This window comes from Lampetra fluviatilis, chromosome 8 (assembly GCF_964198595.1).
Source record: "Lampetra fluviatilis chromosome 8, kcLamFluv1.1, whole genome shotgun sequence".
Lineage (NCBI taxonomy): Eukaryota > Metazoa > Chordata > Hyperoartia > Petromyzontiformes > Petromyzontidae > Lampetra > Lampetra fluviatilis.
This window is the reverse complement of record NC_136282.1, coordinates 13561066-13576795: the sequence shown is the minus strand read 5'-3', so window position 1 is coordinate 13576795 and position 15730 is coordinate 13561066. Positions and strand designations below refer to the sequence as shown.

Genomic DNA, 15730 nt, shown 5'->3' with positions numbered 1-15730 from the left:
AGCCTGGCTTCACGTGGCTGTCTGTGTGGGCATGTGCTGCCGCGGTGAGCTAAAGCGAAATGCCTTACCGAGTACTTACCATTCTGCCTGACGAGGCAGATAGAATGGTAAGAATTGTCTGAGAAGTGTCTGGACTTTGCAGTTATGTGTCTGAATTACTGGAGGCCACACACGCTCTCTGAGCCGTACCCATTGTGTGGTTAAGCCGAGGGTAGAACAAGCGTTTCCACCTGTCTTGTTTTCCCAGAATTGTCTCCGCAAACGAGGGAGTGGCAGCTGCTATTCTGGGAAATCTGTCGGTTTTCCCCGGGACATTAAGATTCCAAGTTTCCGACAGACTTGGCGGAATAAGAAGAATAATTCTACAGCAATGCGTGTTTACGTGTGGGTTTCCTCCTCTCTTCTGGTTTTCTTGCGAGATATCCTTCTCCGTCTCGTGACACGTCCTGGTTTTTTTTAATAAATACAGGGTGCTTAACAAAAATGTTAACACCTCTGAGAATTTGCAACAACACCACAAGAAGTGTGCCCCCGGGCTCTGGAGACCACCTGGAGAAGATTCCAGGCACGCGTTGACAATGATGGCGAACAAGTGGAGACTCTTTAACATTTTGAAGCTATTAGCAAACATTTGTTTTCATGTTCGTGTATTATCCATTATTTTTCCATTAAAGACGATAGTCCCATATAAGTGTACAAAAAAGTAAGCACCCTATATATATCTGTGAGGTGGCAACCTTTAGATAAGTTGCTGATTTCAGCTGAGCAAATGTTTTCATAAACGCGGCATTTTCCGCAGTCGAGGCTTCGTGAGTAGGCGTGCACCCATCTATTTGTGCGTACCTGCTATTTGCACAGCCATCGCCACTTGATCTCGCCAAGGCGATTTCAGGCCCTGTACATTGTCCGCATGCGTGCTTGTGTGTGTCTGTGTGTGTGTGGGGAGCGGTGGTACAACGGTTGGCGCGCCGCGCTACGAACCCGGCGAACCGAGTTCGATTCCTGCTCACGGCCAACGCCGGTGACGATTATCTGAACCGGCCCTGGGCCTCCCATAGGTCGACTCAGCCTCAAATGAGTACCTAGTGCGGTGCGTAAACATCGCCACTAGGGAGACAAAGGCGGCCGGGCGCGTTTGCCGGCCACCCACCCCCCTCTCGTGTGCCGTGCCGGCCTTCATAGGTGCTCGCTAACAGCACTTGCCCCAACAGTCTGTTAAGGCTATACGGGGGATCTTTGTCTTTTGTATGTGGGGAGTGGCAGTACAACGGTTTGCATGCTGCGTTACGAACCCGACGACCTGAACTCCATTCCGCTCACGGTCACCAACACCAGTGACGATTATGTGAACCGGTGTTGGGTCTCCCCTAGGTCAATACAGCCTCAAATGAGTACCTGGTGTGATGTGTAATCATCGCCACAGGGGAGACAAAGGCGGTCGGGCGCTGTGCTGGCCACCCACCCCGTTGTGCACCGTGCCGGCCTTCATAGGTGCTACTCACTAACAGCACTTTCCCCAACAGTCTGTTAAGGCTACACGGAGGATCTTTGTATTCCGTGTGTGGGTGCTTGCCTGCAGTCATCATCTCCGACCGATAACACCTGGGTCTGTCCCGTGACTTCCTACCAGAGAGCCTTGAACACTTCACGTGGCCTCAAAGTGCACCTAGCCTGGCACAAGCCGTTGCTTAGGAGGCTAAGCGGAAGGTGGCAGTTGTTGTCCCTCCACTCCAGAGCCGCTGCGTTGCACATTGGCATGACCAGAGAGACGAGGGGGGTCGAGTCACAATTCGAAATGAACCACCTCCAAGATTCTCCAAAGGCCATTGCGAACACTCTTCCACTGCCTCTCAGTATCAGCTTCTGAATACACAGCAGTGAGCATTGATGGCTTTCAAGCCACACACACACAAGTGTGTAAAGAGCACTCCAGCCTTTTGTGCATTATGCAAACAACCCCATCAGCATTTCCTAAAGAGGGGCATTGTGGTCATCCTGTCTTCGAGTCGCCATCAAAATTCATTTGGGTTTATTTGACCGGCTGGCAGCAGAAGTAATAATACAGAGACACAAACTGTCGACCACTTTCAACGGCTTTTGGATGGCCATGGAACAAGATGTTTACCACATCGCCCATTTTCGGATGCACTCCTGTGGCCGTCTGGAACGCTCTTCTTTCCGATATCAGGAAGCCACTGGAGCTATGCACTTTCAAATCATCGAGATTGAAAACTCGTTTCTTTAGATATGCTTTTCGTGTTTAGTTTGTTGTCCTTCCGCCCCCCCCCCCACGCACCTCCGATGAGCACGGTTGGCTACGTGCGATGGTGCGAACGAAGTGCTACAAACATGCGTACATTACTAGAACCCTTCAGTACAGCAGAGTCACCAGTGGCGATGGCCTAGCTTTGTCGCCTCTCCATTCTCTCTTCCTTCCGCTCCCACTGCACGTTCCGTGCCACCAGCGCTGTTGAAACCCGCGGAGGATGCGGTGGTCGGGGCTGTCCACGACCGCCCGCTGTTGCCGTTCGCGATCGCTCAACGGCACGCAGATAATTAAAGGCGCCGTCTCACACGAGTGGTGGGGGTGGTGGGGGGGGTGGGAGGTGGACGTGACGGCGATGGCAGCAGGTGACCGCGCGTCGATAGCGGAATAACGTAATTAATGCTGTCGGTCATTGCCTCAGCGCGCACTTAAACTTCGGTAAACACGTCAATCCTGGGGTGCAGATGTTATCCATCTCCGTTGGGCGACGTGCGCCCAGGCTGCTGTGGGGAGATCGCGAGTTGCAGCTCTGCGGTGCGCTGCTCTGGTCGTGCCGCGTTTCTCTCCACGTGCTGAGTGGTAACCTGTTCAGAATGAGAATAAGCGAATCGTTCCAACGCAGTTCGGGATGAGAACTCGTCCGGTGAAGCAACAAAAAAACGAGACATCATGCGGAACAACACGTGGTGTAGCCCGGCAACAAACCGCAGAGAAATTGGCCACTTACGATGTGGTCTCTCTCCGATGTGCTTTCACCTCGTTCTGCGTGAGGCCCGACGTTTCGCTCCACGCACCTCTTCAATCAAAACTCAATTGAAACTAATCGCTCGGACGTGGTGCCGCACAACTTGAAAGCACTTCGGAGAGCCGTGCGGCTCAACCTCGAAAGCGCCCTGCACTCGAAGATCGCGATGAGTCCGTGGACGCGTGTGCGTTTGTCATACTCCTCCACTGCGCGGCAACAGCAAGGAGCGATGCGCACAACAAAAAATATTAAAACGTCCCCAACATTTCACCGCGCGCCGCGCCGTGCCGCGCCGCGCGTATCAATCTCCGGCCAGGTCGCGCTGCGGACGCGGAGCTGTTCCTTCGCAGCGACCCGCGGCGAGACCTCCGTCACGCGTGCACGCGGGGGGAGACCCCAGCGCCGTGAAAGATTTGTGTCGAGATTTTTGAATTGCAAAGCGTTACCGTCGATCAGCGCCGGCGCTGCAGTACCCCCCACCCCTCCCCCACCGAACGCGTTATTATCGAGAGCGTTCCCACGATTCGCCACCGCCGCAAATCCATCGGTGGCGTGGCACTCGTCCCTCGTCCTGCAAGGGGAGGTCCCGGGGCAGGTCAAGGAGTGGACGTGTAGCAGAGTTGACGTGGCTGAGGGGTGGGATCAGTACCGGATTATCCTCGTAGCAAAAGAAGCTGCTACAAAAGTAGCTACGGGCCCCGCACTTTCAAGGGCCCCGCGCTAAATGCTTTCAAGCTATCAAACCCGTATTCTTGGGTCTTTCGGTAAAGTCACGTAGATAGGTTCAAATGAAATAACAAAAAATAACAAAAAACTACGACGGTTTTTTTTCCTGTTGACAATTGCTTGTGTTGTGATCGAAACGTCGTAGTTTTTTGTTATTTTTTGTTATTTTCTTTGAACCTTATCTACGTGACTTTAACGAAAGACCCACGAATATGAATTCCTGCAGTCACGAAAGCTTAAGTCAAGATCTATCAATTCCGGTTCAGTGATTCTGCACTTGCTCTAGTACTATACTGCCTTCAACTTTTACGAACGGCTGGGTGTTTGAGGTTAGCGATTTGTCGTATTATCTGGCTGCATGGCAAATTAAAAAAATACAATTACTTTACTTTGCAAGTGAAAAAAATTGTTTTTAATATTTGTGTTCTTTTTAATCTATGGCCCCTTTAAAACATCACACGCTACAGGCCCCGCACTAGCTTAGTCCGGCACTGTGGGGGGGGGGATAAGTGGGCCGAGCGGGTACCGAGAGCTTTCTCGCTCGGCTCCAGCGGGCCACTCGCCCTCGTCATCTCCTGCCCCACCGTGTCTCTTGTGAGCAGACGGAGTGATGGGAGAAGTCGTGGCTAGGCGGCCAACAGGGGGGGTGGGGGCGCACGAAAAGGGGGGCTCGGAGGTGCGTGGCGACGCTGACAGGACCGGGGTGGACAGCTCTTCGTGTTTCTTGGTCGCCACCACTGATCCTGCTCCACAGCAGGAACAAAATACCCATTAAGGCGTTATCGGTGCCGGCCGTTAATTGCAAATCAATATAAAGCAGGCAATAGGCTAATCCCTTTGTTTTTATCTGAAGCGCCTTTCTACGGGGATTAAACGTGGAATGTGCCCCCCCCCACCTCCTGCTTCGCGACACGCCGATATTGGACGTAAGCCACGACGCTGTCACTCGGCGAGCCAATTTCCTTTGTATGACATTCACGTTGATGGAATCGGGGGGGGGGCACGAAGGAGCCGTTGGGGTTTATCGAAATACCACGCAGCCGAATGCCACACTCCGGCACAGTGGCACGCAGCCGCTGAGAGCGGCAACAACAAGAAACCTCTCCCATTTATTTTGACATTAGCCGTGTACGCTTATCTCCCCCCCCCCACACCCCACACTTTGCGCAAGAGCGCAGAAGCGTGGTCACCACGTCTACGCCTCTATATAAGGAACGAAACAGGTGGACTTCGCCACAAATCTGGCTGTCACCTGATGAAGCTAGTTGTAATTACTGGCGAAACGTCGTACTCAGATTGTAAATGCTGTGGCTTGACTCTCCAACGCACCGGTGTGCTGTACTCGTGACGAATTGGCACGTTCTGTTTACGTGACAAACCTTACTAGTTGGCTGTGTCGGGTGGTGGTGGGTTTAACGACACATTTATATATTTACGCGCTCTAACCCAAAAAAAAACTCTTATGCATGATATTGGTCGCGAAAGCCGACGTGTTAAACCTCCTCCAATAAGCATTATTCCTGTCCGCGATTTTTTTAATTATTCATCAAATGTGACTCGTTTGTCATGCGAAGCTGATTATTGGTTTCATCTCCTGACCACCCCCCCCCTGCCCCCCCCCCCACCCCAACCCGGCGTCTCTCCTCTCGGACTGCCGCGTGAACGTCGCCATCGTTCAGAGGCGCCTGTCCTGCTCTGCGTGAATATCTCGAAGGTCTCCGCCGTGCCCTTTGAAAAGGAGGGGGGCCGGGGTTGGGGGCGAAGTGAGGGGGGGGGACGTGAGGTGCGGTTGCGTAATCCTCCACCGCAGTGGGGATAATTTATACTTGGAACCAAGGACTCGTGTCGCGAGTCTATGTTACCCAACGTCTCGGTCTGCGATGAGTGAAATCGCTGCAATGACTTTGTCGAACCACGTTAACCTTCACAGCGGTTAATGGAGAAATTATTTCCCGAGGCCTGCCGATGCGCTGGGACGACACTGTCCGTCGCTGCCCTTGCTAGCCCGAATGAAATCCGAATGTTTTTTTTTCTTTCTCGTTGCTTCATTATGCAATACAACACACGTTCTCTGGTCTGGTCGACACAAGCAAGTAACGTTGCGCAGCTCAACAACAAGGGAAGCCGCACCGTGGCTGGGTGGATGAGTGGCTGGGAGGGTGGGTGAGTGGCTGGAAGGGTGGGTGAGTGGCTGGTTGGATGAGTGACTGGAAGGGTGGATGAGTGGCTGGCAGGGTGGATGAGTGGCTGGGAGGGTGGGTGAGTGGCTGGGAGGGTGGGTGAGTGGTTGAGAGGGTGGGTGAGTGGCTGAGAGGGTGGATGAGTGGCTGGGAGGGTGGGTGAGTGGCTGGATGGATGGATGAGTGGCTGGGATGGTGGGTGAGTGGCTGGATGGATGAGTGGCTGGGATGGTGGGTGAGTGGCTGGGAGGGTGGATGAGTGGCTGGGAGGGTGGGTGAGTGGCTGGGAGGGTGGGTGAGTGGCTTGGAGGGTGGGTGAGTGGCTGGGTGGGTGAGTGGCTGGGAGGGTGGGTGAGTGGCTGGGAGGGTGGGTCAGTGGCTGGGTGGATGAGTGGCTGGGAGGGTGGGTGAGTGGCTGGGTGGATGAGTGGCTGGGAGGGTGGGTGTGTGGCTGGGAGGATGAGTGGCTGGGAGGGTGGGTGAGTGGCTGGGAGGGTGGATGAGTGGCTGGGAGGGTGGGTGTGTGGCTGGGAGGATGAGTGGCTGGGAGGGTGGATGAGTGGCTGGGAGGGTGGGTGAGTGGCTGGGAGGGTGGGTGAGTGGCTGGGTGGATGAGTGGTTGGGAGGGTGGGTGTGTGGCTGGGAGGGTGGATGAGTGGCTGGGAGGGTGGGTGAGTGGCTGGGAGGTTGGGTGAGTGGCTGGGTGGATGAGTGGCTGGGAGGGTGGATGAGTGGCTGGGAGGGTGAACCAGTTTTTCGTCGAGTGGGTAGGGGGCTGTTTGGGTGGGTGGGTGGCTGGGTAGGTAGGTAGCTGGGTGGCTAAAATCCACAATTCAAATATGGGTTCCATCCTCCCTGTGATCAAGTCAGGTCCCCAAGTGTGGCGAAACGATGGTCTCAGCCTGGTACCCAATGGCTGCACAAAAAATACAATTGTATTTCACGTGTTTTCACTTAATTCGTCCGATTGCAGCTTGGATTTACTGACAGGCGATGAACACATTTTTGCGCAGGGTGTGTAACCGGTGTACCCATCGTGTTTATAAGCAGGCAGAAATAATGTCACATCGTGGGACCTTTTTGCCAGTACCAAAGTATAAAAACTAAGTAATGTTGTGACATCACCTTCTGGGACCGTTCTCCGGAACAAGGCAATGCAAGAGATTCAAATACAAATGTCATCTCATAACATGACACAAATAATACACTTGAAATGTGGTTGACAGGAGAGACAAAAAAACGAGAGAAGCCAGAGACGCACATTCCTCTTTCTGCCTCAATGAGCATAATGCAGATACACATTCAGTCAATGTGTATTCCTCACATTATTCTTCTTTTTAACAATTGGAGTGGAATCAATGCATCTCTTAAGGCATGCATATCGGTTTTTTTTTAAAGCACGTAATATAAGCGTGGAATCCCACGCGGATAAGAAACAATTTCTCAAGAGCTACACGCTGCGTGCAACATGTCCACCTCACCCAACGTTTAAAAATAATCCATTCTTTGAACGAATCACGATTCTGGATGGATACCATTCATAGATTTGCTCCTGGAGGGGGGGGGGGTTGAATCCTTGAGCCCCGGACAGACGGAATCTCACACGCGCATTGCCTGCGTTGCTCTCCGACGTGTTTTCTGATTTTCTGGGATCGCACCGTGGCATTTGACACGACTTCCAGCGTTCAAGACAATGCAAGTTTCAGAGCATTCATAGCTCTGGTCGAGCAGTTAGTTATATCTAGTTTAACACGTAGGTTTTCTTGACCAATATCATCTATAGTACAGGTTTTTTGGGGATTAGATTGCGTAAATACAGGTTGCTTCAAAAAAATGTTAACACTTGTGAGAATTTGCAACAATATCACAAGAGATGTCGTACCTCCGGGCTCTGGAGACCACCTGGAAAAGATTCCAGGCACGCGTTGACAATGATGGCGAACAAGTGGAGACTCTTTAACATTTTGAAGATATTAACATGACATTTGTTATCATGTTATAGTGTTTTATCCGTTCTTTTACCATTAAAAACGATAGTCCCATATAAGTGTTAAAAATCATTTGAAGCACCCTGTGTATAAATGTGTCGTTAAACCCGCCACCACCCGACACAGCCAATTAGTAATGTTTGTCACGTAAACAGAACGTGCCAATTCGTTAATAGTACAACACACCGGTGTGTTGGAGAGCAAAGCCACAACATTTACGATGTTTCGCCAGTAATTACAACTAGCATCATCAGGCGACAGCCAGATTTGTGGAGAAGTCTTCCTCCTGTTTCCTTCCTTCTTGAGCGATGTTATATCCACTCATCACACCTTGGCGTTGTTCTCTAGTGGTGGAGACAAGGCCATGAAGAAGGTTGTCTCTGGTGTAGGCCAGTCAGTTTCAGAGACAATGCGTCGATTATCGGAGTATGTTTGTTGGCATGTTTTTACACAAGTATCTGTGGTTAATGTACACTTGAGGCCTTGCAAAAAAGCTATTTAGTGTTTGGTGTTTGAACATCTTAACACCTTCTGTTTTTTTTTTGCCAGAAAGGTTCAAGCCTATCCTGTTTTTTTGTTTGATCACTGTCTGCATTGTTGGCTTTGGGGCTTCAAATTGCGTCGATCGTTTTGTCTTTGAACTCTCGTCGTACCCTTCGTCGTCCTCATCTCTCGTCGTCGTTATTGTCGTGCATTGCAGGAAGGATGCAGACGCGCTGGGCCGTCGCCTTGCTGTTGGTCCTCCTGGCCGTAGCCGCCGCGGCTGGGAAGAAGGACAAGCGTGGTGAGTTCTCGGCCCCCCGCGGTGCTCGTCGCCTCGGCGTTGGAGCGGACGAAGGAAGCAGTCACTCGATGAAGGGAATCTCTCGGAAGCAGTTCTGTGACGTCCCCTTCAGCGGACCGTTCTCTAACTCGGGGTTGCTCGTACTGGGGGGGGGGAGGGGGGGATAGTATCGTCCCACGATGCGGACGGCACAAATTCAACTAAGATTTAGTAAAATGATGACACGCTCGTCTAGGACGACGCCATGGGTGCCGTTCAGCCTCGAATTAATTCGCGTGTGCATTAATATTAGTCTGCACGTTATCTTATTTGGTTTCATTTGTGTGTCTCCTTAAAGAGGATAGCCGCACATAATGTCCATCCGATGTAATGAAAAATAATGGTCATGAAAAAAAAAATACGAGAGTACGTTGAGCCCAACGATTGCTGTGAATTATTTTGTTAAACCGTTCAAAATTAGGCACGCGCGGTAGATGTCTTTTGATGTGAATATTCCACAAAAATTGTCAGCAGAAAAAATACCCCATGGCGTAAAAATTCCTCGACGGGCATTTCTCTATTCGTATTTACACTTGTTAGAAAACCATTTCGCCCAACAAAGTTACGCTCAATTTGCACTTAAAACTCCAAAAAACTTTTACAATATAATTCGTTTCATAAGCTTGCTTTTCGAGACGCTCAAGCTCTCCTCCTAAGCTAAATGTCGACGGCTCCGCTTTAATCCATTGTCGCGTGTGCGCAATTATTCGTAAAATCTGCGAGGCTCGTGAAATGCATTCACAGCTGTCTCGCCCACGTGGCTGCTGTAATCGTGGAATGACGGCCCCGTCATATTCGCCTTCTTTTGTGCTGTCTGCTCTGCATTTCTTTAATTTCTCTCTGCAGGGAAATATGGAATGCAATCCCTGTGTGGCTTGAGTGTATGTATATATATGTGTGTGTGTGCATGTGTGTGCGTGTGTGTTTACTGTTAACAGCCTGCCAGGTAACTCAGCATTACAGCGAGAGGCTTACAATCACAAGGTTGCCTGGTCCAATACCGGTGGGGGGGTTCACTCATCATCATCTCTCTGGGGTCGATAAAATAGATACTACTTTGTAGGGAGGTCAACTATCAGAATCAGACTCTTTGCTTATACGAGAGGAATCCGATGAGCTATGAAGCTCTTTTTCGCAGGTGTCCAGTAAAGAGCGGGTCAGCAAGCTACCCACAGTGGTTGTCCTATTGATAGATCCACCCCCAACATTGGATTGTGGCATTTCCACCACTGGCTCAGTGCTGCAAATGGAAGATGATCACTGCCTCAATTGTCATTTGAGCTGGAAATCACTCTGACTGGACGTTTGATATTGAATGTGTGGGGTAGATGTGGCGCTACGAACCCGGTGACCCAAGTTCGATTCCCGCTCGTGGCGCACATGATTGTACGTCCGTTTCTCTGTCCCCCAATCCACACCACACGCCGCACGCACGACACGCCATCATCGTGAATCGTCAGCCACGATCTATCCACTGCTGGATGAAGGCCTCCCCAAGCGGTTTGCGCCTCTAACGGTTCCTGCGATGCAAAAATGCATTGAGCACCTACAGACTCTCCGATTTGATTGCTCTGACCTTCCTCGGAGGCGTCCGCTCCTGACCGTGCGCCCTCCTTTGGCCGCCACTCCACCCTTAGTCTCGGCCACGGGCCATCAACCCTTCCAGTGACATTCGCTCCCAAAGCCCTGCTCACTCACTCACTCACTTTACCTTTTCTTGCTGTGATGTTTTTTTTATTGAACGCGAAACTGCGATCGCGACAGACGGCATGGGATCGTGCTTGCTTGGTTTGCATGTCGTGGAGTCATGCCCTCTGGGTATTTCTTTCACCCCAAAAAGGGGTAATTGAAGGTATGTATGTATATATATAACTTTTTTCTCACCGTACGTAGCCAACCTCCATACGTGTTCAACTATATGTGGCATTCGGCAATACCGAATGCCACACATAGTTGAACACGTATGGAGGCCAAATAAACGTACGAGGACATCACGTCCATCCCGGCTGCAAACCATCCCGTGTAATAACGGCTAATGCCACAACTATCTGAAGATGCAGAAAGCTTCTGTAGGAGTGGTGGCATTTGGTCCCCCCCTCCCTCCCCTCGTGTACCCCATAGCACCCCCAGCCTCTGGCAGCTAGGCAAGTGTCTAAGACCATAACGCGTTTAATTAGCGAGGACCCCCGGCAAGAGCACTGCGTACTCTCCGCTGCACCGGGTGCCAGGCCCAATGAGAGCATCCGTCCGTCGACGCACAAGCGAAACGCCGGCGGCGCCTTTCCGAGGGGCGCTCTGGCGGAGGAGAGAGCGAGAGGATGGCAGCCGTACTTCGCTTCGCGTCTGCGCTGCTCGGCGGCGAGCGATGCCTCAGGATGACGTGAAGGGACCGGTGCAAATGAATCGTGGTTCCACGAGGAAGATTTGTGTCTCCGCAAAGGGGCGTTCAGCAACTGTTTCTACCCCCCCCCCCGCCGCCCCGCCCCCGGGTTAGGGCAGTGGCGCGCAGCGTGGTTGAGCGTGGGTCCTGGTGCAAGACTGTGCCCCCCATTCCCCCCCCCTCCCTCTCGGTCAACCCCTCCCCTCACCCTGCCCCCCACCCTGCCCCCCACCCTTCTCCCCCGGGGCCCCTACAGCAGCTGCACCGACTGCACACTGGATAGCCACGTCTCAGGGTTGAGGGTTCGCAAGTGCTTCGCGACGAAAACTAAATAAGGATAGACAAATGTTCCGCGTAACTTTTAGCCACCGCGGCATGAGACGTCGACATGTCGGAAATTGTCGCCGTGCTCAAACAAGCGATGGGCAGCCCTCCAAACTGGTGACAGTCTCGAGCCTCGTAGCTAATGACTGTTGACCGCAGGGGCAAGCGTGGAAATGCAACGCAGCGCACCAGTTATGTGTGTGTGTGTGTGCAGAATAAAGTGTTCCGTCGGCTATCTCGCGGATCGTAAAAACACAAATGCTGCCAAACAAAACGGACCGAAAGATGAACAGAGGACGAAGAAAGGCGCTGAGAGGGAGAGATGCGGCGCTCTTAAATTGTGCCGAGAGACAGAGAGCGTCATGCGCGGCTAGGAAGCAAACGCTCATCGGGGACTGACTGTTAGGTAGAATAACGGGGGGGGGGGGGCGGGAGGGGGTGGTTGGCCCTGATCCATCGCCGGCATAGACGATGATGTCCGACGGACGAGACTGGTGGCAGAATTGCAGCCAATGGAGGGAACGCAGGCAAGAGGACGACCACTGGGATGAGATCAGCTTCGACGCAGAGCAGCATTGAGATGGATTGCTGCATCGCAGAACGGCGTGGCACGCCTGGCGGCTTGCGGGGAGAGGGGGGAGGGGAGCGCTTCATTCAGCAGTGGATAAACCATGGCCCACTCGTGTCCTTGATGGAAGCAGAATGAGTTGCTGATGTTTTTGTTTTTTTAAACCCTGACCGGGATTTGAACCCACGCTCCTCTAACTGCGCCTCGGGTGTTCTAACCACCGCACCGCTGGGCGCAATGCCGTTAATAAGGCGACTCAATTGTGTTTCAGATCAGCCGCTGGTTACGCCAAATGACGCGGGTATTTTACTTTCAGAAGCCACGCTAATGCAGTCGTAATGCAATAAAAACGGTACGCAAATGCACTTATGGGAAATAAACGGAAAGGGAGAAATGCCGAGCAAGAAAACAAAAAAAACCCGCCTCTGCCCGAGCCCAAATTGGCGACAACTAATTTTGAAAGAGAGCTGCTCATGCCCCTCCAGCGCGGCTAAATGCCAAGAATTGCCATTTTCAGCGAGTGCTGTCCGACGAAAGGGGTGGCTGGGGTGAGGTGAGGGGTGCGTGAGGGAGGCTGGGGGGGGGGGCAGGAGGTCGGGGCGTGGGGAGCTCACCCGAACGTGACGCCTTATCACCTTGTGTATTATGCATGGGGTGTGTGTGTGTGTGCGCGCGCGCGGCATTAATGAAGGCCACGCGGTAACAAAAGTTCACAGAATGGATGCGCATACTTTGACATGTTTAATTCTCGAGTTGATTTTCATGCCGACCGAGCCATCCATTCTGCAACTAATAATAACCTCATTACAGCGCAGCTTTGATTACTCCATGCAAAGGGTAATAAACTATCCCTGCTCACGCAAAAGCCTGCACTTCCAATGAAAAGGAAATGCAAAACATAATTAAAATTTTGAGGGATATATTTTAATGCAGATTTTTTTTTTCACAACCCCTCCCAAACAAAAGCAAAAAAAAGGGGTTTTATTATGATGCAAAATTTTATATTAAATAAAGTCACCGGGCCGCTACTGTTTGACCTCCATTCTATGTGGGTAAGCTAAGCTTGTTGCGAGCAATGTTCCCATACAGCTTCAGAGAGAGAGACCGAGCGAGCGAGGGAGAGAAAAAACCACCCACAGCCTTTCTGCAGATGTAAACATCACTACGGTGGCCGGGCAGACATGCACACTGAAATGGCATCGTGGGATTTTATACAGCCAGAGCCAAACCCGTAAACTTTGCTGGCCGACTCCTCCAGACCGTTGTTAATTACTCAGCCGCCTACCAGACTGACTGTTCCGTCTCATCCTCACTGTGTCCAGCCACCCATACTTTCCAGTCATATCGCTTCTCGTGTTTGCTGCTTCCCTCGACCCTGGAATTCCCTCCCCTCGTGCCTATTTAAAATTTTCCGAGTGTTCTTATGACATTGCTCAGTTCAAGAGACGCCCTTGACTCTATTGCCGACAATTTGTTTTTCATCCGTTGCCTACTTTGACGATGCTGATTGTCGCTGGCGTTTTGGGCCTTTTGCTCAACGATTGTGTAATAAAAACACAACCACACGCACACATCAAGCACCTCGAGCAGGATGGAGGACGTAACGCTTACAGTTAATCGGATCACAGAGATCTTCGCATCGCCATTCCCAGAGTGCCCGGCAGTACTGGCGCACGATCGGGTTGTGTGTTCACACGTGTTCGTTCGTGTCTCTGAGCGAGTGGTTCAAATTTGCCCATTTCTCTATAAAAGAGGTCAGGCAACCCCGTGGCACGACTGCTATTGACTTGCACTCGATTTAATGGCTCCAGAAAAATAATTGTCAGCTTTAATACGTAGGCTTTCGCAACCAATATCATCCATAATAGAGATTTTTGGGTTAGATCGCGTGAATATATAAATGTGTCGTTAAAACCCGCTACCACTCGACACAACCAACTAGTAAGGGTTGTCACGTAAACAAAACGTGGCCAATTCGTCACTAGTACAGCACACCGGTGTGTTGGATAATTGTCAGGATTTGAATTCGCAACCTAATGGCTGTTTTTTTTTCAGTCTATATTCCGATCGCCCTCGTGACATCATATTAAAAAAGGTGTATCATCTCGTGCTGGGCAATGTCCCCAAGAAGACAACATCACAGAACTGCATGTGAAATACCCTTCGATGGTCCTCTCTGCTCCAGTAGTAACCTGCAAAGGGTGTTCATTGCATGAAAATCACAGCACACAATTTAATTCAAATTTCAGTGAAAGATAAAATATAATCTGATGTTTTCATTTTTTACGTGTTCATTGGTGACCGGGTGAAAAACTATCAAATCGCTACACCCCAGAGAACGCGGTTTGCTGACACCCGAATTGGAACCTAAGATCTCTCAGCCATGGCGGTTCCGCGTTTTGACCTCTGACCCACCCGGCCACCTCGTGAAAGTAAAAAAAATTTTACGCACAAAAGACACCGCACTGACTTCTTCATATCGTTGTGATCATTGTGATTTAATCACAGGTGGATGACACCTGCATTGAAATCCAGGGCTTCAGTGGCTCCTTCTCAGTCATTGCATTGATGCAGAATTATCCCCATGAGCAAAAGGCCACTTCGATGCTCAATGCTTTGAGGTGGCCTTGGGGTCTTGGACCTTTATCCTTTCACAATGACACTAACAGCTGCAGCATTTTATGAATTGCTTATGAAGTGGACCGGCACATCTGGAAATGCTATTCAACGAGGCCGTGATGTGGGCGAAATTAAAGGAATGGAATAAATAGGTAATTTAGCATAAAGCAAATTGGGTGTCCGTGTAAACAAGAGGCATGCCCCCACTAATGGGACTTTCTCACTGAGAAGGCATTTTTCCCCCTTTCAGCTTGAACAACAGATAAATAAATAATGCTTGACAAATCTTCCCTTCTCTTTACAAGATTAGATTGGATTTTATGGAATATGTCGGTGGAGGATGTGGAAATTGGAAAAAAAACAGATGGGGTTATTTAAAATGTAATCGGACTGCGAGTTATTTATGCAGATCAGTCGGAGCCACGGTGTTTGCGCTCCTCGGCTGAGATGTATTTTTACATTCTCGCAAAATAAAAATAAAAACCTTCCTCCGTTAAGCCCACCAGAAGGAAAGTTTGACATGACCATATTTTCGGTCCGACGGCACAGCCATCCCTTTAGTGCCTGTCAAAATAGAGCGAATAAATAAATAACCCGATCACTAAATAAGGGAATTAAAGCGACGGAGAAGACAAGAACGCGTGCGCTCGCGAAGCCGCTCCCCTCCGACGTTCCATCGCCGAGACCGCGGTGACGTGCGGCGCTTAAGCGAGACAGCGGCTTATTTAGCCTCATCCCCCCCCCTCCCCAATAAACGCCCGTCATGCGCCTTGACGTGGCACCGTTCACAAATTATTCTGGCGCTCGGCGCAAGGTTGATTTGACAGGCAATGGCGGGTGGCGCGTGCGAGCGCGATATTCCGCGCCTAAAGTTGCGGCGGGGGCGCCCTGTGAGTGACGCGGGGAAACGGAGACCGCCGCGGCTGGAGGTGGTGGTGGTGGTGGTGGCGGTGGTGGTGGCGGTGGCGGGTGGCGGAACGCCATTCTGTATCGCTGGTTCCCAGGCGCTGATGCCGCTCAAATTTATTGAAAGTGAAACGTATTCAACCGTGCAATCAATGGGCCTAAATGGCAACAAGCAGGCTTGGCATGGGGGTCACAGACTTGCGGT

At 51.1% G+C, this 15730-nt stretch overlaps 1 protein-coding gene across 1 annotated transcript in view; it reads left to right on the top strand.

The window, feature by feature from the left end:
* The window catches only part of PTN (pleiotrophin), an 85678-nt gene that overhangs the window by 55179 nt on the left and 14769 nt on the right, over nt 1-15730 (top strand). Inside the window, exon 2 of the mRNA XM_078859213.1 lies at nt 8606-8689. Within this exon, the coding sequence (XP_078715339.1) occupies nt 8611-8689 (79 nt within the window). The 5' untranslated portion in view covers nt 8606-8610. The remainder of the gene's footprint in view (nt 1-8605; nt 8690-15730) is intronic.